This window comes from Puma concolor, chromosome C1 (assembly GCF_028749965.1).
Source record: "Puma concolor isolate L17-30 chromosome C1, mPumCon1.1.hap2, whole genome shotgun sequence".
Lineage (NCBI taxonomy): Eukaryota > Metazoa > Chordata > Mammalia > Carnivora > Felidae > Puma > Puma concolor.
Window position 1 is genome coordinate 124,319,254 of NC_141674.1, and position 27,522 is coordinate 124,346,775.

The window sequence follows — 27,522 nt, forward strand, 5'->3', positions numbered from 1 at the left end:
TTTACACGTTTCTATTTGCCATATCACTGGAGCCAAACCTATATTCTATAGACAAATGAAACAATTACATTAAAAAAAAAATTTTGCAACAGAAAACTCTTAGGATTAAAATAAAGAATTCAGTGAAGAAACTAAGATACGAGGACTCTGAAGTGAACTAATGAGTTTTACTATGGGGAATAATCACAAAAATGTATGCTAAAGTCAAATGTTCTTGACTCAAATGTGAAATGTGGAGACAACAGGCACAAGGCTGATAATTCCCCAAAATTTCCTTACAAGAAATACACAGAAAACACATACATAATTAAGAGTAATGATTTGCAAAGGGTTTTTTAAGTACTATTCTTCATCTAATAGTTTCTCATGTTAACACTGTAAATTTGACTTTAATTTTTAAATGAATTACACACTCATCATTATTTTGTACCTTTACTGCCTTAGCAGTTTCCAAGGATTGTTCTGGAGGGATTCCTACTTCTCGGTCTCTCAGCAACTGCTGAATAAAATATGTTATATCTCGTCCTGCGATTGGAATGTGCTTAATACAGCTGCCAATCACATACCCTTCGGCCTAGATGAAAAAAAAAGTCTCAAGTTTACTTTCAGTGATTTCAAGATTAATATAACACAAATAACCATTATAATAAAACTAGGTTCTCAAGTTAGTGTATTTATATTCTCAAGTACTGCTTTATCCCAGGAGAATTCTTCTAGTCTTTATTCCTCAAGTGTATTCCTCACAATACTATATTACATAATTTATAGTACTATATAGATATTATGAACAAGAATGGTCAGCAACTCAGAACTATTCTTTTACTGGTAAGAGTTTATAACCGAGAGTGAAATGACTGAACAGCACAAACAATGAATTTCAGAAGTATTAAATGTTTTGATATTAGACCAGATAGAAAATTATTTTTAAAACCTTTTATATTATCAGTGAACAGTTTAGACAACATTGTAGGAAATTTATAGTCTACAAACTATCTTTTTTCCTACTGAAGTAGGTACCAATTTCACAAGGCTGAGGCATTCTATGCATCATCATAATGCCAAATAATTAAGTTCTATACAATGAATCCAAATTTTCTGATAGGAGCCAGAGGTACAAAGAATAATGTAGCAAAATTAAATTTAATTAACAAAGAATATTAGGGATGTCCTCATCTGGGCACGGCAGAGTATTAGTGATTGGATTTATCCTCTCACCTTAAAGAAAAAACAGGACAAATTATATGAAATAAAGGTTTACAGACAGTGAATGAACAACAGGCAGAGTAGGGCAGTGTTCCCCATGAGAAAACAAACAAGATGAATGCTATGAACATCCCATCTCATTGCCTAGAAAAGTGCCCATGCAGCAGTAACAGGAGGGAGAACCCAAGCAGAGCCAGAGTCTCATTAAGTTGAGGATACGGAATTTCGATTTCAGGAAGGTCAAGACGGCTACAGTTTGCAAGTCAAACTATTGAAGTGGAAAGAGCTGCACTGACACAGCTTTGGAGATGTGAAAAGTAACACGTAAGCTGACTAATAATCACCATATTCATGTTAGGAAACCATCAAGACCAAAGAAAGAACCTCTAGAAAGGAGGGGACAAAATAATCTCCAAAGCTCTTGCATAACTGGGAATAGTCTACATTCCCATTAATCAGAGTTTCAAGATCTCAAACACAGGGCATTGAGTAGAGTCCACAGAAGGGTATTTCTTCAAGAGTGAGGATAGAGTAGAACCAGACAAAAGACTGTTCTGGACTTGCTCAATAACACTTAAAAGGAGCTCCTAAAAGGATCAAAATGATTCCTAGTAACTTAATTGGGTTCCAGGAAAGAAATCTCAAAATATTTTAAAAAGCCCCCAAAACCCAGGACACAGCAATGTAAATGTATGGTACCTAATGAAAAATTATAATCAAGCAAGGAAAGAGGAAAATACAACCCTGACTGGGAGAATCATCAAAAGAGAAAGCAACAGAAATACAAAAGATAATGGCATTGATAGACAAAAACACTGAAACAATTATATATTCCACATGAACAAGAAGATCAATGGAAACATGAGTGAGAGAGAAAGGGAAGATAAAAAAGACCCAAAGAGAACTTCTATGATGAAAAATAAAATATCTGAAATAAAAAATACTCTAGGGGCACCTGGGTGGCTCAAGTTGGTTAAGCATCCTACTTCAGCTCAGGTAATGATCTCATGGTTGGTGAGCATGAGCCCCACATCAGGCTCTTTCCTAACAGCTCAGAGCCTGGATCCTGCTTCGGATTCTGTGTGTACGTGTGTGTGTGTGTGTGTGTGTGTGTGTGTCTCCCCTTCCCCTGCTCATGCTCTCTCTCTCTCTCTCAAAAATAAACATTTAAAAAAGAACAGCATTAAAAATATATATATGCTAAATATGATTAGAGCAAATTAAATTATCTGCTCTAATAATAAAAAAAGTGAACATGAGGACAAGAATGAACCATTCAATTCATGAGTTCCAGCCCCACATCTGTTTCTGTGCCCACGGCACAGCCTGCCTGGAATTCTCTCTGTCTGCCCTACATGCTTGCTTGCTCTCTCACTCTCTCTCTAAAAACCTCAAGGAGAAGAAATGGAAAAAATAAAATAAAAGAATACATTTAGGTACATCACAAACTACTAAAAACTAGTGAACCAGGAATATATTATGAGAAAATCTTGAAGGCAGCTGGACAAATAAGAAACATTACAAAGAAACGAGCTTAGGAATAACAGCAGACTTATACTCACAAACAATGTAAGCCAAAAGACAGTAGAATTACATCTTTAAAATACTAAAAGTAAAAAGCTATCAACCTAAAATTCTATACCAAGTAGTATCTTTCAAAGATGAAGGCAAACTCCTTTTTCAAAGGATGTATATAAGTTGAAAGAGTTCACAGTCAGTAGACCAGCACTTTTAAGAAATGCTAAAGGCCATCGCCATCATTCTGGCAGAAAAAAATTAGGCTAGACGGAAATATGGACCTTCACAAAGGAAACCAGCACTGGAAATGGTAAGTGCATAAATATAAAAGAAACTTACCTTTTTCAAGATCTCTTTTAAAGATGACAACTTGTTATGGGCTGACATGTCCCGCCTCTCCCAAAATTCTTATGTTGAAGTGCTAACCCCTAATACCTCACAGTGTGATTGTATTTGGAGACAGGGACTTTAAAGAGGTAATTAAGTTAAAGTAAGATGATTAGAGTTGGCCCTAATCTAATATGACTTATGTTCTTAAAAGAAGAGATTAGGACACAGACACACAGGGAAGACCATGTACAGATAAATGGAGAAAATTAGGCCACCTTGATAGAAGACACAGAAGCCTCGGAAGAAATCAACCCTGCCAACATCTTGATCTCAGACTTTATTACCTCCATCTGGGCAAATATTAATTTTCTACTGTTTAAGCCACTCATTCTGGTACTTTGTTACAGCAGCCTTAAGAAAACTAATATACTATTTACAATGAAACAAATTAATAACATAGTGAAAATTTATAACAGGTAGAAGTAAAGTAAGTGACAATTATAATTCCAAAGAGAAGTACACTGTTGTACACAGTACCTACTTATAAAACATCAGAACATTATTTGTACTTAGATTATAAGTTAAAGATATTTATTATAAACGCAAGAGCAACCACCACCAAAAACAAGCAAATGACAATGACAAAGAAGTAGAACATAGCTAATAAGTCAATAAAGAAAACAAAATAGATTTAAAAAAATACTCCATTAATTCAAAAGAAGGAAAAGAGTACAAAAACAGGAACATCCAATTCTTAATATCCTTATAAAAATTCACTCTTATTCATGTTCATAACTTCTATTTGAATATTAATTATCAAGATACTGACATTACTGATTAATTTCATAGATCTTCAGATCTGGGTGAATCAGAACCAGTTCACCTACTAGTTCCACAGCCTACTATTTGGTGATCTTAGGCAGTTCATTTATTTTCATTTTTTAATGGGTAAACTGAGGTCCTCAAAAGGTACTATAACCTACATTATAGATTTTGAGGTTCAAATGAGAATTTAAAATGAAAATCTTATGAAGCTCTATGTACCACTAAGAAAGAAAACTGTGACACCAACTATAAAAAAAAAAAAGAAATATTGGACACATTCCAATATCCAAGATATTAACATATCCCCCAATGGAAAAAAAAAAAAAAAGTGATATAGCCATACAATGAAATATTATATGGTGTAGCCATATAATGAAATCTTATTTGGCAATAATAATAAATGAAGTACTATCTATGCTACAACTTGGAGGAATCTTGAAAACCTAAGGCTTCATGAAAGAAGCCAGTCACAAAAGACCACAAAGTTTAGGACTCCATTTATGTGAAATGTCCAGAACAGGCAAATCAATTGAGACAGAAAGTATGTGAGTGATTGCCAGTGGCTAAGGTTATCAGGGAGAGAGTCTGCTAATGGACAGAGCATTTCTTTTCAGAGTCATAAAAGTGTTCTAAAATTGACTGCGGTGATGGATGCACTCTGAATATACAAAAAACCACTGAATTATACATTTGAAATGGGTGAACTGTATGGTGTATAAATTATATCTCAAGAAAGCCGATACTAAAAAAGGGACAATTATTACTAAAACTATTATGACATTGGGAGAATGGATTATAACATCTAATCTAAGTCAACCCAAGGATGTTATCCTCAACACAGGATGCCTGATCCATTAAAAATAGGAATGAGAATAATGAAGACATAAAAGTCCCGAAATAATTTCATCCCAAACAGGATATTTAATATAATATAAACATTATTTGAAAAGCTGTTTTCTGTGTATACCCATCTAATATTATCAAGTATGAATTCAAGTAGTCATTTTCAATATATTAGGCACAATAAAAACCCGAATTTGTCATTAAGAATTGGAAGCACAAAGGCCTTGGCAGAAAAAATGCTATCTCTGACAAACAATACAATCTGATGTATTTTTCTTAATATGCCTTACTAAATCCAAACCACAAAATACAATCATAACTTGAGCTTTTTATTCAAAAAATAAAATAACTTTCCGGGACACTTAGCTGGCTCAGTCAGTAGAACATGTGACTCCTGATCTCGGGGTCATGCGTTCAAGACCCACCACTGGGTGTAGAATTTAATTTTAAAGAATAAATTAATAATTTCCCAAAATTATTAACAGCCATGAGCTTATAAACTATTTAGTTAACCTACGCACCCAGCTCAAGTCTGTTAATCAAGGAAAAGAGAGATTATCAAGTAGCTAACATACACACACAGACATATCCAAACCAGAAAACAGAATTCCGTGTCTAAGAAAAGAAAGGTATAACATATTCCCATTCCAGTTACTGCAACATTTGCTAATTATGAATTAGAAATAATTTCTAATATCTTTAAAATCATTTTCTAATTATAGTACAAACCTATAGCAAAAAAGACTTTAAATTTGTTTACAGAATTTAAATATTAATTTGAGCAAAATATAGCTATAGCTGAACAAATGACCAAATTTTTAAAATGCAACATTTAGAATTTTTTAAAAGTGGTATTAATTCATATAATTTATTTCTGCCAGATGTGTTATCTGATGTCCTATTTGGTAACTGTAAAATATTCTTACCACAGGAATGACATGAGTGACACCATCTCCACTGTCTATTACTGTACCGGTCAATGTCCGTTCTCCTACTTGTCTTGAGGTCCAAGATGCAGCTAAGGCAAGAACAGCCTTAGACACACACACACACACAGATTATGACAAACAAAAAAATAGAAACAAGGGCAAAGAGTTAACAGAAAAAAAACTATTTCAATGGAGTACTACAATTTTAAATGTACAACTGACTCTTGAACAATACAAGGTTAGGGACACTGACCATTCCAACACAAGCAGCTGAAAATACAAATATAACTTCTAACTCCCCCCAAACTGAACTACTAATAGCCTGCTGTTGACCAGAAGCCTTACCAATAACCTAAAAAGTTGATTAACACAGATTTTGTGTGTTATATTGTATACTGTGTTCTTATACTAAAGGAAGCTAAAGAAAAGAAAATGTAAGAAAATTGTAAGGAAGAGAAAATACATTTACAGTACTCTACTAGATTTATCAAAAAAACTCCACAGATTAGTGGACCCATGCAGTTCAAACCCGTGCTATTGAATGGTCAACTACAGTATCTTTGGAAAGAAAATACACAAAATTAATTTACATTATGCAATAAAATTACTCACATCCTACTAATTTACAGGCTTATATTTACTTTCAGGGGCATGTTCATAAATATTCCATGTTTTAACAAGAGCCATTTTTCTCCTAAACCCCGCAAAATGGGAAGACTAACATGAGATATCACAGTACTAAGAATGCAAGGACTTAAACTATGTTTATATGAGCTAGCCTATACACAAACCACAAAGTGTAAGGAAGGTAAAGAAATACACAAACACCCAATCACTCGTTATTCCATACACAGATGGCTATAAACAAGTACCTCTATCGTAAGATTAGCTCCAAATTTTCTAAGTGCTGCGTGCATTTAGAAATATGTAACAAGTTATTTAACCATAGAAAAAGCCATTATACTCTTCTAAATATTATGATTTAATCAGGAAACAAAGTTGAGGGGACTGCGTTTTTCAATGCAAAATACTAGCATGGGCAAAAAGATACAATTTTTTTTTTTTTAAGTTTACAAATAAAGAAACTAACACAGCTAGTTCATTGTTTAAAAACTCAATTTCATACAATCCAAGCTTCAAACAAGATACACAGCCAATAATTAAAAAGAGAGCTAAACTGGCTTTATTTTACCTACTTGCAATATAATAGCTGAAAGGGACCTAGAAAGTTATCTAGGCCATCCTCCTATTTTAGCACAGGATCACACACCATAATCATCATGACCTAAGAGAACTACACAATAGTTTACATACTTATTAAACATTTATGATATGCTAGGCATCACATTCACTACAGGGTTAAAAAACAAGTAAGAGGTGAGCTGTGATCCTGAAGGGTAGGAGAGAAGCCATTCCATGAAGATACACTTACAAAGTAAGTTCAATAAAATACTACAGGGATTTCTGATACATGGAAAGCAGAAGGGCACAAAGAAGATGGTCCAATATACCTAGCAGTAAGTCAATCAAAACAAACTATGAAAAAAGGACACAACAAATGTTTCAAGGATAAATGAATATGTATATAAAGTTCCTGACCTGGAGCAAACAATAAATATTAGTTCCCTTATTTCTTTCTGTCCCATGAAAGCTTTGAATTATCTAAAGTTCATCAACTTACTTCCTTCAACATTTCTCTTTTGCTGATTAACTCTATTTCCTATGATTTCTAAATTACTGATTCAGGAAAGAACTATGGCATGCTTTGACGTTATGAAAAATATGTATTTTTTAATAGTGAATTAAACCTTAGATTAAAATTTAAGAGATAAGCTTATCTTGACTTATGAACTTGCTTACCTGCACAGCAATGTACAAGCCTGGAACATTGAAGGACTCAAACATTATTTCAGCAGTATATTCCCTGTTTTCTGGAGTATTCAGTGGAGGTTCAGTCTATTAAATTGAATATTAAACATTTTAAATAGACAAGATCAGATTATTTTCATAACTTTATAGACAATTTTTAAATAAGAAATAATTTATGTCATTTTATTTAAAAGTCTTTTAATTAAACTTGCAGGTACAAAGATAGACATACAGACCAAAGAAAAACTATATAAAGATTTCAAGCAGATCTAGGCATATATGAAAACAATACAGTTATTCACACAAGAAACTGACTCCTTATGTCACACCATTAAGCACTGATAAAAGGAATGAGAGAGAAAGGAGACCCAGTCAAATCATCTTGTGAAAGGGTAAAGACAGACCTCCAGGGAGACATACCAATCCTATCTGCTGGTGGAAGAACTCTCACCCATGTAATGTTTTCAGCAGGATGTACCTGATCTATTTACAACTATAATAAATAAGCCAAGATTCTACAAATTTATGGCATGGTTTCTTGGAAAATGTTATAGAAGTCATAAAACTGTTAAGAGTATTAAAATGGAGATGGGTAGGGGTGCCTGGGTGGCTCAGTGAGTTAAGCATCTGACTTCAGCTCAGGTCATGATCTCACGGTTCATGAGTTTAGCATTGGGCTCTGTGCTGTCAGCTCGGAGCCTGGAGCCTGCTTCGGATTCTGTGTCTCCCCTCTCTTTCTGCCTGTCTCCCGCTTGTGCTCTGTCTCTATCTCAAAAATAAACGAATGTTAAAAAAAAATTTTTTTTTTTTTTTAAATAAAATGGCGATGTTTACAGTATTCTCTTCCATTTTTGTGACCACATACATCATTTAGAAACCTGCAGATTAAGTCTTGGCCAGAACACATCCTAAGTCAAGAGTGGACTGAGGAAACAGTTACCTGCATTCCTGGACTTCATGTTTCACCTATGCCTCATGACTACTTAAATCATTTACATTATTAAAGCTTGAAACTGGGCAAGACCTCTAATTCTTCTGAATGTGATTTGACAATTCTTTTTGTTATCTCAAATATTGAAACTGAAAGGCAAAACTTTTAAACTTCAGAAGTACAAAAGAATTATCTTTTTGATCTTGAGGTAAGAATGATTCTTTAAATTTCAAGAACACATATTACAAAGAGAAAGATAGATAAAATTCAAATTCATTGCAAATTAAATCTTTTTGTTAATTTAAAAAAAACACTATAAAGTTTTTAAAGAAAAAGGTCGACTAAGAGTAGACTTTTCACACATGTAAACCCTTTAATAGCTAAACTACTTGATATGATTAAACTTATTTAGAGGAGTTTTGGAACATGTTCAAGGATTTGGAGATAATTTAAAGACAGGTACATAGAAAATTAAGCACACTAAAAAAAAAAAACCAAGGCAGTTAAATTATAAACTCCAAGAAAAACAGAAGTTCTATATAAAATAAAATATAATCAGAAGATCTCCCAAGGAAAATATACAAATAGCTAATAAGCACATGAAAAAGTACTCAACATCATTAGTCATCAGAAAATGCAAATTAAAACCAAAATGAGAACTCTTACACACCCACCAGAACAGCTAAAATTAAAAAGACTGACACCAAATGTTGGATAGAATGTAGAACAACCAGATTGCTAACACATTGCTGGTGGGTGTGCAAAAAGGTAGAACCCCTTGGAAAAAGTTCTGAAAGTTTCCTATAAAACCAATCATGCATGTACCCCATGACACAGCAATTCCATATCTAGGTATTTGCACAAGACAAATGAAAACATGTCCACAAAAAAACTTGTATAAGAATGTTCGCAGTGACAGTTGGGTGGTTCAGTAGGTTGAGCTTCTGACTTTTGATTTCAGCTCAGGTCATAAACTCATGTCCAGCTCTGCTGAGCACAGATCCTGCTTGGGATTCTCTCTCTCCCTCTCTCTCTGCCCCTCCCCTACTCTTTCACACACGCTCACTCTCTTTCTCAAAATACACACTTAAAAAGAAAGTTCGCAATAACCAAAATATGCATAATAATCAAAAATTGGAAACAGCCCAGGTAATCATCAATAAGAAAATGGATAGTAAGGCACATTCATACAATAGAATATGATCTAACAACAAACTACTGGTATTTACAACAATGTGGATGAATCTCAAAGATTATGCTGGGGGCACCTGGGTGGCTCAGTCAGTTAAATGTCCAACTTCGGATCAGGTCATGATCTGCTGGTTTGTGAGTTAGAGCTCCACATCAGGCTCTGTGCTGATGGCTCGGAGCCTGGAGCCTGCTTCGTATCCTGTGTCTCCCTCTCTGCCTGCCCCTCCCCCACTTGTGCTCTGTCTCTATCAAAAATGAATAAAATGTTAAAAAAAATAATAATTAATTAATTAGCTTAAAAAAAAAAGATTATGCTGAATTAAGTCTTAACCAAAGAGCACATCTTGTAAAATTCCATTTATACAAAACTCAAATATAAGCAAAACCAATCTGCGCTGGAAAAAATCAGAACAGTGGTTGCCTCCAGGGAAGAGAGGCAGGAAATAATCAGGAAAGGGCATCAGAAAACTTTCCAGGCTGATAGTAATGTTCCATATCTTGGTAAGGGTTTAGGTTACACAGATGTATGCATCTGTCAAAACCAGACAATGGGTAAACTACATCATGTATCCTGTAAGACAAATCCATCCCACCACTTGTTTCTGTAAATTCAATTTTATTGGAACACAGCCATACCCATTCATATAAGTATTTTCTGACACTGCTTTCCTGCTACAACAGCAGAGCTGAGTAGCTGCAAGTTATTCAGAGAAAGTCTGCCAATGCCTGGTCAATATACACTGAATGGTAGAATTAAGATTTGTGCATTTGATAGCATGTGAATGTTATATAAAAGAACTGTAAACAAATAATGAACTGTATTTGATGATATGCATGCTAATGTACTTAGGGGTGAAATTACTCCATCTACAACTCATTGTGAAGTAATTACAAATATAAGATTGGGGCGCTTGAGTGGTTCAGTCAGTTAAGCATCCAACCCTTGATTTCGGCTCAGGTCATGATCTCACGGTTCATGGGTTGGATCCCCACACTGGGCTCTGTGCTGATGGTGCGGAGCCTTCTTGGGATTTCCTCTCTCTTCCTTTCTCTCTGCATCCACACACATGCTCACTCTCTCTCAAAATAAATAAACTTTAATAAATAAATAAATAATAAGATGGAATGATGAATAACCTAATAGCTATCATAAAGCAATTATAAAAAAAATACTTGAGTCTAGGTTGTGTACATGTGGATATTTATTGTAAAGCTCTTTCAACTTTGTTTATGGTCTACCCATAAACAATATTCACAAACTACCATAGTAAAATACAGAATACTGATTTACCAAAAATTATGATATAACCACACTGCAGGGAGGGGGAGAAGATAGGGACTTTGTGTTAACAGAAGGGGGATAAGAGGAAAAGAATAAAAGCCTCATCTTTCCTACTAGGTAGTTAGTAGGTAGTGTCTAATATTCAAATAAACAAGAAATAGAAAACATGTTTAAATTTATGTGATAACTAGCACACACACAAAAAAAAAACTCTTAAAAATTTAAAGTGTTTGTCTCAAGAGAACATGAATCAAAGACTGGGAAAGGTGAGGAAGGAGAATACTATCTTTTTATTTTAAATCTTATACCACTTGATTTTTTAAGCTAAAAACATGTGTTCCACTGATAAAAATAAGAAAAAAGTTTAAAAGTAAATTATATTGTATTTCTGTTGTCAAGAATTATTAATAAATAATAATCAGACTAGTTATTTAAAAAAAACAAAGTGAGGTGCCTGGGTGGCTCAGTTGGTTAAGCATCTGACTCTTTACCTCGGCTCAGGTCGTGGAATGGAGCCCCCATGTCGAACCTGCTTAAGATTCTCAAGATTCTCTCCCCCGCCCCCACCCCTCTTCCCCTGCTTGCACACGCACACACACTCTAAAAAGAAAAGAACAAAAGCAAAGTGCCTTATTTCTAATTTGTTTTGAACCTTACTTAAAGTTCCTACTGTAAGAATTAAATATTAATTATGAAAACTTTGTAAAGCACCTAACCCTTGGTGTCTCAACATATTACAACTCTAGTGGAACTCAGAATTAGATAATCTTAAAGACCATACAACTTTATAACAAAGTCTCTTAGGTATATGGCAATGTAATAAGAAACTATGCCCTACTGAGTACAGATGTGATGAAAACATTCTCAGCATTTTTCAAAAATATCCCTGATGAAATTACAATTTGTACTTACCAAAAGAAAATAATGGTCTTCTGGTTCTGCCCTTAAATATTTAAAGATCACCTGTTCCATAAACCTTTCCATCAAGTCCCAATCTTCAACTATACCATGGCGAATTGGCCACTATTAAAATGAAACACAAAACAAATGAAATCGTATTAATATCAAAAGTAAATATAACTACCCAAAAAAGGTAATATTAAATCAGGACAGAAATTTTTAGGTGTGATTTAATGAGTGTATGTAGATCATGCTTAGGAGACACAAACTTAACTATTTAGAGATCAATGAAATTATTGCTACAACCTATTTTTAGATGGTTCAATTAAAATAACGCAAATATGTCAAATGCTAAAAACTCTTACATCTAGATAAAAGTTCACTGTACTGGTCTTTCTCAATTTCTGAAAATCTTGTAATAATGGGAAAATAACCCATTAAAACTAAAGTCTATGGTAGTATAGTTGATTAAAGTTTCCTTAATTTATAATTTGTTAGCTCTTTCACAAATATTTGTTGTGTGCCTAATATATATAACACAGCTGGTATGTATAAAGCCAGCATAATCATAAATGAAGCATGTTAAATTTTATTTAAAAAGTTATAGATATTTGTACAGAACCATGCTTTAAAACAGAGTCCGAGGGTACTGCTGCAAATTCACAAAGACACCACAACATATTTAAAATTTTCCAGGGAAATACAGTGATACTCAAAATCAGTTTGACACTGCATATCTACTAGTTCAAGGTAGTTCAGTTTCAACATTAGATCATTCTATATTCCTTTCAGTAACATCACTTCTTTGAGAAGCTGGGTTGCCAGCAGTTGCTATTATAAAAACCAAGTACCTCCCCCCAAATAAGAAATGAGGGTGGCAATGAAAAGTTGTGAAGTGCCTAACAAGCACATGCATCGTAACAGTTAACTGTGATTATTTGACAATTAAATAAAAATATTTTCCTTTTGAATAGTGTCTTATTTTTTTCAAATGGCCACTAGCTGCTTAGCACTAGCTACTTAATAAACACAACTGCTGGGTATTTCTTTTTGTCTAGGTGGTGGGTGGCATAGTAAAAAATCTTACTGAGACACTGAGAGCACCGAGAAAGTTTGTGAACCTCTGCAATAATAGTTCCACAACATATATAACAAAAGATTAGTGTTATAAATATATAAGGAATTTCTTAAGCAAATTAAAATTTTAGGCAAAAAACTTTAAAAATACACATAACAGAAAGTAAACAAAAAAATAAACAAACAGTTCCATGTACACAGTACGCACTCAATACCTAAGGCTGAACTATTGTATGAACAAGTAAACATCCCATAGTTATTTACTTAATCATTAAACCTCTTATCTATTAATCCCTAATGTTCACATCTCACTCCAGCACTTTAGATACTTTTTTAGTCATTATACTTATAAAATGACTTCTACTAGAATTTAAATTAAAATTTGAAATAAAAGAAGTACTCTTCAGTTTGCTTTAGGGAAGGGAAATGAATGTACTACATCATTCATCTTATAACATTACTGGAAGTTTACATATTTCAATGTTCTAAGAGCTTATTCATTTATTAGTCAAGTATTATTGTGCACCTAATGTGAACCACTGGCAAAAATGCTGAGGACATGACCATCCTGCCCACAAGTTCAGCCTAATGAAAGAAACAGATACAAATAATACACTGTAAGATCTTAAAGAAATAAAGTATCTAGCACAAGGTGACCAACTTGGCTTCTGAAGGAAAACAGAAAGGCTCCTCCTATTCCTTTATGACTGAAGTCATAATCTAAGCTGGGTCTTAAAGGAGCAACCTTGTCAATACTGTTTTTTTTGGGGGCAGAGGGAAAACATGTAGACAGAATAGAAAAGATATATACAAACACTACATAATATACAAACACTGCAGTTATCAAAAGGCTTGGGGAGAGGAAGTATAAAGAGATAAATCAGTTCTAGATGAAGGATACCAGATTCTCAAAAACTGCATTTACTTACCATGTATTTGTGTTTTATTCTATAAGAAATAGTTCATCAGTGGCAATTTTTAAGCAGCGCAATGACAAGAACAGCTTTGATTTTCAGAAACATCATTAGTGCAGCATTGGGAAAGCTGAAATTCATCTTAAAAGAATCAAGCAAGAAAGAATAAGAGCCCCAATTGTGGTATGGATGATGTTAGGCCATACTGAAGATTTCTGTCAATAAGAATGAGAACAAACTCAAATGTATCAACAAGTTTCCGTTCTGAAGTCAGATTGGAGAGGGTCTATTAATCAAGATACAAAAGTTGTGTTCCGTATTGTCTTGGAATAAGCAAGGGCAGAATATATATGTAATGAATTTTGTTTTGGATATATTAAACTTGAGAGCCAGGTAGTTGGAAATGTAACGGTCAAGGAATTGGAAGCAGAGATCTGGGCTGTAGTCGTAGGGAATGAAGTGCATGAGATCACCTAGATAAGAGGGGAGCTTGGGTGGCTCAGTCAGATAAGCTTCCAACTTCAGCTCAGGTCATGGTCTTGCAGTCCATGGGTTGGGGCCCCACATGTCGGACTCTGTGCTGACAGCTCAGAGCCTAGAATCTGCTTCGGATTCTGTGTCTCCCTCTTTCTCTGCCCCTCCCCCGCTCATACTCTGTCCCTCTCTCAAAAACAAATATTTTTAAATAGATAGATAGATAGATAGATAGATAGATAGATAGATAGATAGATAAAGAATCAGGGAAAGCACATGGGAAATAACACATTTGATTAAAGGCAAAGGCGGGGGAAGTAAGAATAAAATAGAAAAGTCTATGTTAGGAAGAGAATTATCAGAGCTATCCTGTTGACAGACAAACTAAGAAGGATAAAGATTATTATATACTAATGGATTAACAAACAGTTTAACAATAATCTGCATTCAAATAATGAGACTAAATAAGAAGTTTGGTTTTAAAAGGAAAGAGGAAAATGAGGAAAATGATAGCTCTAAAAGGCTGAGGAAAAGGAGTAGGAATAAAGACTGAGAGAAGTTTTATTGTTTTGGTTTGTTTGTAGCATTTGAAAATGTGTTTAAGAAAATGTGTTGAAAATGTGTTTAAGAGAACAGAATCAGTGCAGAGAAACTCTGGCCTCTTAGCTCACTGACTTCATCACCTTCAAAGATTTATTTTCCATTCTGGCTGCAGTTTAGATCTTGGTATCACTATCATCTCTAAATTCCTGGAATCCAAGTATATCCCTCTCTGATCATAACCTCTTCTGGAATACTCCAGCAGCCCACTATATTGCTCATCACAATAAGACTTGTAGTTCACTGGCTCTGGTAATTATTCCCTAGTTATCAAACCTCCCCAAATACACACACACACATACACACACACACACACACACACACACACACACACACACACACGGTTTAGATTTTATGTCCCATCACTTTGACTACTCATATTTCCTTTTGTCATTCCATCTGTCAAAACCTAACCTAGCATAACCCTTTGCTAAATGTGCCTATACCCAGAATGCTGACTATACTGAAGACACATACATAACTAGGTGGATAAAACTAAGTATTCATAATTGCGTTCTCAATTCTATACCTAACTTTGCCTGGCAAGCCTTTGTTTCCCTACTCTGTTCATCTTCACTCTTCACAATGATAATTTTAAATGTTCTCCCTATCTATCACTCATGTATTCTTCCCCAACTCCCTGGGCAGCAGAGATGATGTCACCATGTACTTCATTCACAGAGAAGGCAGAAGCCAAGTCAGGAATCCAACCTCCTTCCACCAAATCTATAAAACTGATTCCATACTGACCCTTGTTTCTCTTTCACTTTTTTGTAAGTGAAGAGACCCACCCCCCCCCCCCCAAAAAAACCCACCCATATCAATTACATCATCTGTGCTCTGGATGCCATCCCTATCTTTCTTAGTCACCTAAGAAAGTCACCTAGTCATCTTTCCTGTTACTTACACCTTTTTCTAATGGCTCTTTCACATTAGCATTTAAACATCTCTTCTTAGTCCCAAAACTTGTCTATTCATCTATCTCTGGCTCCCAATCACAGACAAACCCCAATGAATTATTACTGTCATTTTTTCCTGGCCTAATATTCACAATCCAACCTACCTGAACCCAGCCTCACTGGGTTCTCACTCTTCTAAAACTATTCTTAAGGTTACAAATGACATCCCTGTAGCTAACAACAGTAAATAATATATGGGCTCTAGCTTATTTGATACCTTGGCAGCATTCCACACTGTTTATATTCCTTCCTATCTAGCCCAGTCTCTCGAACCACAGCTTCTCGGTCTCCTTTGTAGGCTTTCCCTCTTCTATACAAATCTAAACGGTACATCCTGGGCCTCTTCCCAAGTACACTCCCCTAAGTAATCTCATCCTTTCTAGAGTAGATACTTTCCAAACATCTGTCTCTAGCTATCATGTTTTTGAGCTCCAAAAGCCAAGTACCTGACTGCCTAACAATGTATAAGATGTTTCTCAGGCACCTCAAACACAACACATGCAAAACTAAACTTACCCTCTCCTCCCTAAACCACCCCAGTCCAAAGTGTTTCTCCTCAAATAGTCTCAATCTCAAGAAATAAAGGGCACGGAGACTATCCAGGAGCTGGGAACTATCCTCAAGTACTGTTTACCACCAATATCTTGTTAATCATTCCCTACTACTCCTTAGGTATCCACGTTTTTATTCTTGGCAAAAAAAAACAAAACAAAAAACCAAACACACACACACACACACACACACACACACACACACACACACACACACCCCACATAACTTACACACATCTAATCAGACTTCTATATTTAATACTTTACAACAAAGAAGTAAACACAGAAAACAGAGGATCATGTTAAGTGACAGAAGAATGTAATCATCAGAATCCACAAAGTGTGACATTTAACAAGACAAATAACCAAAATTTTTCCATAAAGGAAAGAAGAACTCACTTTCTCTCTCTCTCTCTCTCTCTCTCTCTCTCTCTCTCTCTCACACACACACACACACACACACACACACACACACACACACAGAAAAGAACCCCAGACCTAAGCAACCTGTCAACCAAATCAAAGGAGTAGACCTTGTTTAAAACTCGATTCAAACAGATTAACCAAGATAAGAAATAACCAGGGAAATGTGAGTACTTATTAGATTTCAGATATTATTAACAAAGTGCACACTGTACTTAGGTGTGGTATTTATATTTTTAAAAGTCTTTAAGAGAGAAGTATTTGTAGGTGAAACAATATGTGAGATTTACCTTAAAATAATCGGGGGGGGGGGGGGGGAGATACAGATCAAACAAGGTTGGTGATGGGTTGATAACTGCCAAACTTGTGTAGCTGGTATGTGGGGGTTCATTATATTCCTTTCTATTCCTTTTATACATATGAAGTTTTCCATAACAGAAGTTAAGTATGTGTGTGAGAGACACACACACATAATCTGTTTCTGTCTATCCCCACTGCCATCAAATGTAGTCCAATCACTAATATTCCTTGTCTCCTCTACAGTATGGCCTTCCCAGAATCATGCTGTGTTCCCAAATAATAAAAACAGCTAACACATAGTGCTCATTCGTTAGGAACAAAGCACCACCCTGTTAACAATTGCTTTATATGCATTATCTCATCAAACCTTCCAACAATCCTGAAGTACCAAAAGTATTCCCATTTTATAAATCAAGAAACTGAAACTCAGAAAGCTTAAGTTACTGAATGATACCACAAAGCAAGAAAGTAGCATAGAGTTCCAGCGTAAGCATAGAGACTTCAATATTTGTACTTTTAGTCACTAACATTATTCCTCTACTGAAACCCATTAATGTTGTCCATGGGACAGAGTTTAAATCCTTTAACATGTCTGGCCTAACAATACTTCCAACCATCTTGTCCTGGCCTATATAACCAGCCTCCTCACTTCTTTCCACTTTATTCTCTATGCTTCAGGCACACTGGTTGTTCAATTCCAAGCTCCCTCATACTTCCAAGCCTTCCTGAATATTACAGTCTCTGCCTAAAACAATCTTGCTACACAATTCATTCATCTAACTCGTTTTATTCTTCAAGCCTCAGCTGAAAAGATATATTCTTCAAAGTCTTTCCAAAATCTACAAACCAGGTAAGCTACTCCTGATGTATATTCCCAAAGCATCCTGTATTTTCCTTTTTCTAACCTTCATAACACTTGTAATTATTTCTTCAATGTCTTCCATTCCACCACATTATACTAGCCTTGAAGACAGGGAAGCCATTTTTCTTATTTACCATTGTACTCTTAGCACTTAGGGTTTTACACACAGTAGTTGTTCATTGTTCATTAGTGAATAAATTATCAGAAGGGAATAAAAGGTACAGAAGAAATGTGCAAAAAAATGTGCAAATAAGGCAAAGTCAGCATCTAAAAATAAGAAAATTAAGGTCACAATGGTGTTTGCCTTTCAGTGTGGGCAGGGGTGGTAACAGTGTGGAGTAGGTACAAGGAAAGCAGGTGGGTCACTAGATTTATTTGCTCTATACACTAAACTTTTAGGATTATGATCACAAATATTTTTAGACTACAAAATGAAAACTTACCTATTTTACTATATAGAAATTATACCTCAATTAAAAGGGAAAGAAAGAAGGGTCAGGAACAAGAAAAGGAAAAAGAACAAGAGGAAAAGAGAGAGGCATTTCCAGGTGACATAAGCTTCAAGAGAGAAATAGTGTGAGTCTGAAGATGGGAAAGACATGGATGCAGCACTATGGAAGTAAGAGAAAGCCACTCACATTGATGGCTCTGAGGTCTAGTGGAACGGAAAAGTAAATACTGCTCATTTGAATGGGTAAAAATTTTCCTCTCAGGAGGAAAAAACAAAGCAAGTTTGGGAGGAGCCTCAAGGAAGAAGAAATTTCTACACTAAAGTGGTTGAGGGTATCAGGCCTATAATTGAGTAAAATTCTAGATGGCACAATCACTGAGCAAACTCATTTTTAAAAAATGTATTATTTATTTATAGAAATCATAAAAATATACCTTTGTTGCATATGTAGGTTTTTCTATTGCTTCATCACCAATAAAGAAGTCTAGGTCATCAACACCTTTCATCACCCTCCTCTGAGCTTGATCACCCACTTTTGCTGACTCCTTAATAGCAATACCTTAAAAATAAAAGTTATTTATACATGTGAAAATTTGCTTTTCTCAAATGAGACATATTAACTTATATTTCTATCATTATAAAGTATTATTAAACACAACATGACCTAACATACTTAAACTGTCAAAGCAGAGCACAAAGGTCATTTAAGAAATCAATGACAAAATTAATTTAACACAATGAAATCTCAACTTCCATCCAGAGACAAGGCCTCAAGTGTAAAAGCCATAAGTAGAAGTACTGTTGTGGGAATGTTTCAGTTATATTTTTTAAAACTATGTAGAATCTATTCTGATTTGAGCAAGATTATAATCCCACCAAGTCAACATATGCTTAATGGATAATCAGAAAGAAAAAAAATGAAAAACACTAACAAATGAAAACAGGAAAACAAAAGGAGAATTTTTTTCAAAAGCTTTCTTCCTATTTGCACTATTATGGACTGGCAATTTAAATATAACACTGGGGGCACCTGGGTGGCTCAGTTGGTTCAGAGTCCAACTTCGGCTCAGGTCGTGATCTCACAGTTCGTGAATTCAAGTCCCACATGAGGCTAGCTGCTGTCAGTGCAGAGCCCGCTTCAGATCCTCTGTCCCTCTCTCTCTCTGTCCCTCCCTGGCTTGTGCTCTCTCAAAAATAAAAAATAAAAAAAATTTAAATATAACACTGGCACAGGGTTCTGTTAAACTTTAATCCCACAAAGGGAAATTTCAAATCATTTAAGTAAAATCCACAACATTCCCCTTAAATAATTCCAGAAACCCAGCCACAGTTCTTGACCTAAAATCTATATATTTCTTAATTAACATATAAATTTCTGAACCCTTCAAGTTAAGCATTCATTCAAAATAATTATCTGCATGTACTTAAAATGATCAAGCATTCAACTGTTATACTTTCATTTAATAACAATTATATTCTTAATAAGATGGGTAGAAAATACTGAAGGAAAGATAGTCTAAATCCAGTCTACTCCTTCAAAATGTTAGAAAGCTTCTCTAGTAATTTATTTATAATGTCCAAAGACATCCAGATGGCTCACTACAAGTTTCCTGAAAAACAAAGATATATGCAAATAACTCTGAACCAAATCTACAGGCTTTCCAAATCAAATATCCATGCTCATCAGTGGCAACTGGCTGTATCTGATTATAAAAACTGGACTTGCAGCATTAAAACTGGATGTAAAAAACTCCAAAATCAAAAATCTTCTTTCAGTACAGAAATGGATTTTTAACACACTACAACTTCTCGTAAGAAAGACAACGAAAACTAAAATTGCATATTTTGGCAAAGAGACAAAATAGGGAATGGGTACAATGATGATGAGATCCTAAGGTTCCAAAGATGGGTCTCCAACAAAGACAACACGTCCACTTAAGATTTAAAAAAAAAAAAAAGGAAAAGAAAATCAGTAATCTCATGAAATAAATGCTTAATCACAATACCTTATAAAAGATTATAAATTATGAAATAACAAAATCAGCATTTTATAGGTTGAATATCTTCCCCAAAGTATGTTGAAGTCTTAATCCCCAGTACCTCAGAATGTGACCTTATTTCGAAAGAGGGTCTTTTGAGTTGAAAAGAGATTATTGGGGTGGGCCCTAATCCAACATGACTGGTGGGTGTCCTTATAAAAAAGGAAATTTGGACACAGCCAGAGAGAAGACAATGTGAAGACACATCGGGAGAAGACAGCCATGTGACTGGAGTGATGCGTGTACAAGCACTGTCAGCAAACGTCAGAAGCTAGAAGAAGCAGCTAAGAGGGTTCTTCTCCTACAGCTGTCAGCAAGATCATGGCCCTACTGACAACCTGATTTTGGAATTCTAGCCTCCAAAACTATAAATTTCTGATGTTTTAAGCCACCCAGTTTTTGGAACTTTGTTATGGCAGCCTTAGGACACTGATATAAAAATACGAAAGGGTTTAACACTAAACTCAAATATAACTAAGTCAGGTACTAGACCACAAAAGTATTATCCATATTAGTGGGCAATAAAGCCAATATTTGTTACCAAATTCTTGAAATAAACAACAATCAGTATATTGATACATAAATGCGAGGAAAGAGTAAAAAAAAGCAAACCTGTCCTTCAGTGTAGACAACAAACATGTATGAATAAAACATAAGGAAAAGACAATAGTACCACCAAACTAAGATCACTATAGTCACATGAATGAGTGATTTCATCAGTGTCACCTAAAATCCATTGTATGTATTAAAAAATTAGATTTAGGTAGTAGCCTAAATTCTCTTTTTCCCCTTTTAATTGAAGTATAATTAACATAAAATGTTTACTAGTTTCAGGCATGTAACATATTCAACAACTCTACACCTTACTCAGTGCTCACCAGGCTAAGTGGCGACCATCTGTGACCATACAATGCTATTTAGAATATTATGGACTATATTCCCTATGCTGTAGTTTTCATCTCCATGACCTACTTATTTTATAACTGGAAGTTTGTACCTCTTGGTAGTAAGCCTAAGTTCTTACATAATCAATTCATAGCTAAGTATACCAAAAGTGTATCACAAGTACAAAGTCAAACAGGTTTGTCAGTGGAGAGCTAAAAAATAAGATACATATATGTATTTATATGAATGTATGTGTACATATGTATACATATAAATATAAAAGCTCCCCTCTTAACTACAATTTTAACAATGTACTTCTCATATTTCACATTGAATTTTGTTCTTGCCATATTAATTACAAAACCACTGACCTATTCATGACCAATGAGTGCTGACTAGAGACTAAAGATCTGCATTTTTGGCAATTTCTACCATGTTCTCAACTTCACTGATCTGAAACCTAACCTGTTTCATTAGTCTCCTGCATGTTTATTTTCCCATTTCCTTATTTTAATAAATAAGAATATACTGCACAAAAATATTCAAACAGTCACACAAATACTACTTTGTAAGACTAGTGACACTCCAGGAGTTAGCATCACCAAGCAATGGCTCAAAAGATTTTTCACCTGATATTGTTAAAGTTTTGATTTGGCAGTAGGACAAGTAGATCAGGGTACTTTATATGTTTGAAAGTCAAAAGTACAAAAGTATGTCCATTCAAAACCAGATGCATAATCAATGCTAACAAATAAGAGTGTTAACAAACCAAGTGTGAAGAGTATTTTTTAAAAAACTACTGAAAGTTGGGGCGCCTAGGTGGCTCAGTTAGTTGAGCGTCCGACTTTGGCTCAGGTCATGATCTCGGGGTCGAGATCCCACATGGATTGAGCCCCACGTCGGGCTCTGTGCTGACGGCTCGGAGCCTGGAGCCTGCTTTTGATTCTGTGTCTCCCTCTCTCTGCCCCTCCCCCACTCATGCCCTCTCTCTCTCCCCCTCTCTCTCTCTCCCTCTCTCTGTCAAAAATAAACATTAAAAAAAAATTTTTTTAATAAATAAATAAATAAATAAATAAATAATTACTGAAAGACAAACTACTGAAAGTTGATGGTCAGGCTAAAGTGAAGTTAACAGAGGATAGAACAAAAACAATGTAAGTACGGTTATAAAATATTAGAAAACAGCTCAACATTTCTAAAAATGAGATGCCATCCTTATTTTGAAACATGGGTTTTCAGCAGGGACGTCAATAAACACAAGTCTGGCAAACAGCAATCATGTCCACACACCAAAGAATAGTCTTCATAGGTGTGCAATAGAGGATGCACTACTGAACAGTTACACCCACAAACTGTTAACAGAAATATCCTCAAAGCAGAAAATTGTGTGATTTTCAGTTCATTCATTTTTGTCTTTAAAAAGAGACATTTGGTAGATCTGGCAAATGAAGAACTAAACAGCTAAAATGAATGGTGAGAGGTGTGCAAATGAGGTCACACTTAGCAAACTGTGTTTTTAAAGGACTAAAATCTTACACAGTGCCAGAAATAATTATCTTTTACTTTAACGATTAAGAAAAAGATCTTTAAATCAGCTTGTGGCTTAAAAGAATACTTACAGGAAGGGATGATAAACTGTGGTTCTGTGTTTCCAGCATATCCTAGTTTTGTATACCTGCAAAATAAAAAAGAAAATTTTAAGGATTTCACTAGTATCATAGCAATTACGAATTTATTTCTCAGATCTCCATTGGTTATGAAGTGAGATTCCATTGTGGGTAAATTTACAAAATCCCATAGCTTCAATGCATGTAAATATCCCTATTTTCCAAAATTATACCAAAATTATAAATACCCACAGCTTTTAACAAGAAATTCCACTTCTAGAAACTGATCCTACAGGCACATCCTACACATGTGAAATAACATGTATCAAGGCCATTTGCCACAATCTTGCTTATAACAGCAAGAGTCTGAAAATAACCTAAATAAACATGAAATGAGAAACTAGTTAAATATGCTAACTTCATCCTATGTTATATTATGCAGCTATTAAAAAAGAGATCGAAGAGGCTCTTTATGGACTGATATGGAACAACCTCCAAAACGTACTGTTAAATGAACAAAAAGCAAGGTACAGAACAATGTTTCACATACACTATACAGTATTTGTATAAAGTAAGGGAGAGGAGTAAGAACACATAAAATGTACTTGATTGTATAGATACACAGAGTATCTCTGGAAGAATATAAAGAAATCAGTAACTGTGGTTGTCTCCAGAAAAGGGAATTGGGTAGGTGATGGGCAGAATTGAGGAGGAGATTTTTTATTGCATATTTTTTCATACCATTTGAATACATTACTATTCAAAATAACTAATTTTTAAATGCCTTGCCACAGTGGATTCAGCCTATATTCTTACAATAACAAAATAACGACAACAATGATGATTAGGAACTAAAAGCTGAGCTTTGAGAAGCTGCGCGTTATGGGCTACATAGGAGATACCTGGCTAAATATGAAAACCTATTAACTATGAGCAGGCTTTAAAGACAAAGTAATAACATTTTATACTACTCATATTCAAACTCACTGCTAAATAGTAGGCAGGTAAATTGCTGTGAGATTCCTGGCTTCTAATAATATCTGCAGAACTTTTTTTTTTTCTTTCTTAATATAAGAAGAAGGAAAAAAGCTCTCTTTGGGGAGAACATGGTTCAAAACTAAGTTCAAGAACTAAGAGTGCCAAATAGGCTAACTCGTTAAAAGTAAGGAGAAAACATGAACTCTTCCAAATGTGATAATGCTCTGACTAAAACCTCTTCCAAGATTCCCCACTGTCCACGTTTAAAAAGTAAACAAAACTTCTTTGCAAGGCATACAAAAGAGCTCTAATATTTGGCTCCTGACCACCTTCCCCAACAGCGCTGACATACTATACCAGGCTCCCTAGCCATAAAACTGCTAACGTTTTCTGGACAGAACAACTCATTTCATGCCACGGAGCCACTGTTAACACTTCCAACTACAGGAGATGCTCTCTTTTCAATGCTGAATGCAACTGCTAAACTCTAACCCATCCTGCAAACAGCAAGTTAAGTATCACTGCCTCTAAACAAAAACTTTTCTAACCTTCAAACAGTATACTTTGTCCCCACAGTGGACAAATGGAGCTGACTTATGTTTTATTACAATAAAGACTTACAAAACATGACAGTCTAAAACTGTCTGAGCCACAACATCCTAGAAGTTTACTATACAATACTTAGTGTGAGATTAATATCTAATTATTCCTTCATCTAATCCCTCTACCTTTTTTTTTTACCATTAGTCACCAAAGCAATTTAAGTCATTATAAATAATACCCTAATAGAACAGAATGTCTTGCTTCCAATTCTATTACCCTTATAAAGAAGAATAATCTCCCTAAAAATCACTGCCTAACTCACATATCTTCAAATGAGGCTCCACTGCTTACAATATTAAGTACAAACTTCTTCTTGTTTCTATAAAATGATTCATTATGAAGTAATTCCTAAAGTCCCTTTCAGATAAAAAAAAAAAATTGTATGATTCTGATTCCTTCAGCTGATTATTAAGGAACTTCACAATAAGTCCCAATTAAACATTTTAAGTGTCTCCCATCATTTGCTTCCATGAACCCAGCTCAAAGCACACTGCACTTGTTACTCATTTTCCTCCACAATGACTTGCTATTTCCCCATCACATTATCCGTGTTTACATGGCACCCTCTCAGAAAGCTCTCACCACAACTTAGGACTCCTCCATGAAGTTTTCCTGATCATTTTAATTATCAGTCATCCTTTCCCTCAATAAATTCAATATCAACAATCACTCGTTACACAAGACAAACTGTTATTTTCCTGTGTGTAAATACCAACTCCCAAATAAAGTAGTAAGATATTTGAAGTAGAAACCATTACAGTAAAAACTCCCTTAAGAAAATTTCCATTTGTCAAGTTCACCAGATTAATCAATACTCCATCCCTGGTCAAAATCCAACAGCCTAAGTTGAGCATATTCAGCAATAAATTAGTTTCAGAAAAAACACCAAAAGAAGAATCTAATCAACCAGACTAGATACAACAGACTAATACAACAGTCAATACATAATCAAAACAAATGTGCTCTCCCCCAAACACAAAAATAACTACCTAGCATATTAGCTGTATGGATATACCATAACATTTAATCATTTCTACTATACCTATAACACCACAGCCAAATAATTTTCTAAGTTTTTGTAGGAGAATAGCCAAATACATCTACCAATGCTCTACTGCCCTGAATTTAAAGTTAAACAGTATATCAAAGGTACTCAAATATCTCGAGTATCTCAAATACTAAAATGGCATCAAAGAGTATCTCAATTTTCACCAATTTTTAAGAAATATAAAGGGAAACCTCCTAGTTTACTTTTAACCTTAAAATGTGCTTAGCCTCTAAAAATTAATTTGGCTTGTAGCTTGAAGAAAAATGTTTGTGGCACAGAATACAATCTAAAAAAGCTGAAAAAGTCTTATCCTAAACTCTAGAAAAGAGTTACTGAGTTAGGTTGAAGTCACATTTTCTCTACTGGAGAGAAAGCAAAGTGCTAGATACCAAACAATATGACTCTTTAAAACCACTCTCCTATACTATTAGCAAACTTTAAAAGTTGTTTTTTAAAACAGCTTTGAAACTGCTCAAAAAATCCACAAAAGTCCATTTATTTAAGTTTATTTATTTACTTTTATTTATTTTACACAAGCAAGGGAGGAGCAGAGAGAGAGGAAGGGGGGGTGGGGGGGAGAGACAGAGAGAGAGAGAGAGAGAATATATATGAATGAATCCCAAGCAGACCCCACAACACTGGGCTCAAACTCACAAACTAGAGATCATGACCTGAGCCGAAATCAAGACCCGGATGTTTAACTGACTGAGCCACCCAGGCCCGCCCAAAAAGACATTTTAATGTTCTTATATGAGCAGAGAAGCATTTAAATAGGGAAAGCAGGAGAGAGGAGAGGGAAAGAGTCTAGGAAGATCTGAAAGAACTGGTCAGCTGAGTCTAAAAGGATGAGTTAGAACAGTACGTATCAATGCACACAAAATATGCTAATATTTGAAGAGTATACTGGAATGAATTGAAGGGCATTTGGGTATAGCTATAAGAGATTTGTTTTTAACATTCATTTAAACTTTCTCAACATAAATATAACAAAAAGAACATAAATTATTAGTACAGATATTAAGTAATAAATTTGTTTAGAAGTTTCAAATTAAAGCTTTTCAAATATAAAGTAGCCTCGATTAACCTAACTTAATTTATCAGCTTTTATACTTGAAATGGCTGATTTGATTAAGACATTTTTATGATGACCTCTCAAAATTCTTGATAGTCACCACAGAGAAGAAACTGTACAAGTAAATGACAGAAAAGTTTTTCTTACTTTTTCTCTAAAAGAAACTCCTTTCTCACAATTAATGGCATTTGTTAACTCGAACTCTTTAAATTATAATTTAAGAATGTGTTCACTGTATTTAAACTAAAAGTTCTTTGCTTTCATTGACACATGCAAAATTCAAATTTTGTGTAATAAAGCAAATAGATTTCAAATCAAACTTTTTCATATTAAGACTTTCTCAAACCATGCATACATGTTCCTCTCCTTGTTACAACAATGTTCTTTTTTATTATTAAAATACTAACCAAAGATCACAGTGAAACATTTTAAGCTTCACTCTTCCAAAATGAATTTTTGTTTTAAATTCATAGATTCTGTCGGTATACTTTATTTTTCCACAGCCCTTGCAATTTTCTATTAAGTTCCTTTGGGTGTTCAAAAAAAGTGTTTTATATAATTAAGCAACTCAGGAACACAATACTTAACCAGATTATACAATAAATCTATAAAGAAGTGCACACACACACACACACCAAAATCTAAGTTGCCTTCAAGCAGAAACTCTTCCTTCAGACAGCTAGTAGACACTTTGCTAACATTTCCTCCCTTTAAGTTTTAAACATGGGATTAAACAGCTTGGCTTTCTCTTAAATTTGCCAGTTGGAGAACATCACTTAATGTAAGATTCAGACCTGGGACAAATCTTTATATTTGCAAGGCATTTATTCAAATCAATCTACAGATTCATGCAATCCT

At 34.7% G+C, this 27,522-nt stretch overlaps 1 protein-coding gene across 1 annotated transcript in view; it reads right to left on the reverse strand.

The window, feature by feature from the left end:
- The window catches only part of ACTR3 (actin related protein 3), a 66,863-nt gene that overhangs the window by 15,110 nt on the left and 24,231 nt on the right, over positions 1-27,522 (reverse strand). Inside the window, exons 2-7 of the mRNA XM_025934951.2 lie at positions 22,976-23,031; positions 18,867-18,991; positions 11,834-11,944; positions 7,509-7,604; positions 5,646-5,753; positions 431-574 (exon numbers count right to left, since the gene is read on the reverse strand). Of these exons, the coding sequence (XP_025790736.1) occupies positions 431-574; positions 5,646-5,753; positions 7,509-7,604; positions 11,834-11,944; positions 18,867-18,991; positions 22,976-23,031 (640 nt within the window). The remainder of the gene's footprint in view (positions 1-430; positions 575-5,645; positions 5,754-7,508; positions 7,605-11,833; positions 11,945-18,866; positions 18,992-22,975; positions 23,032-27,522) is intronic.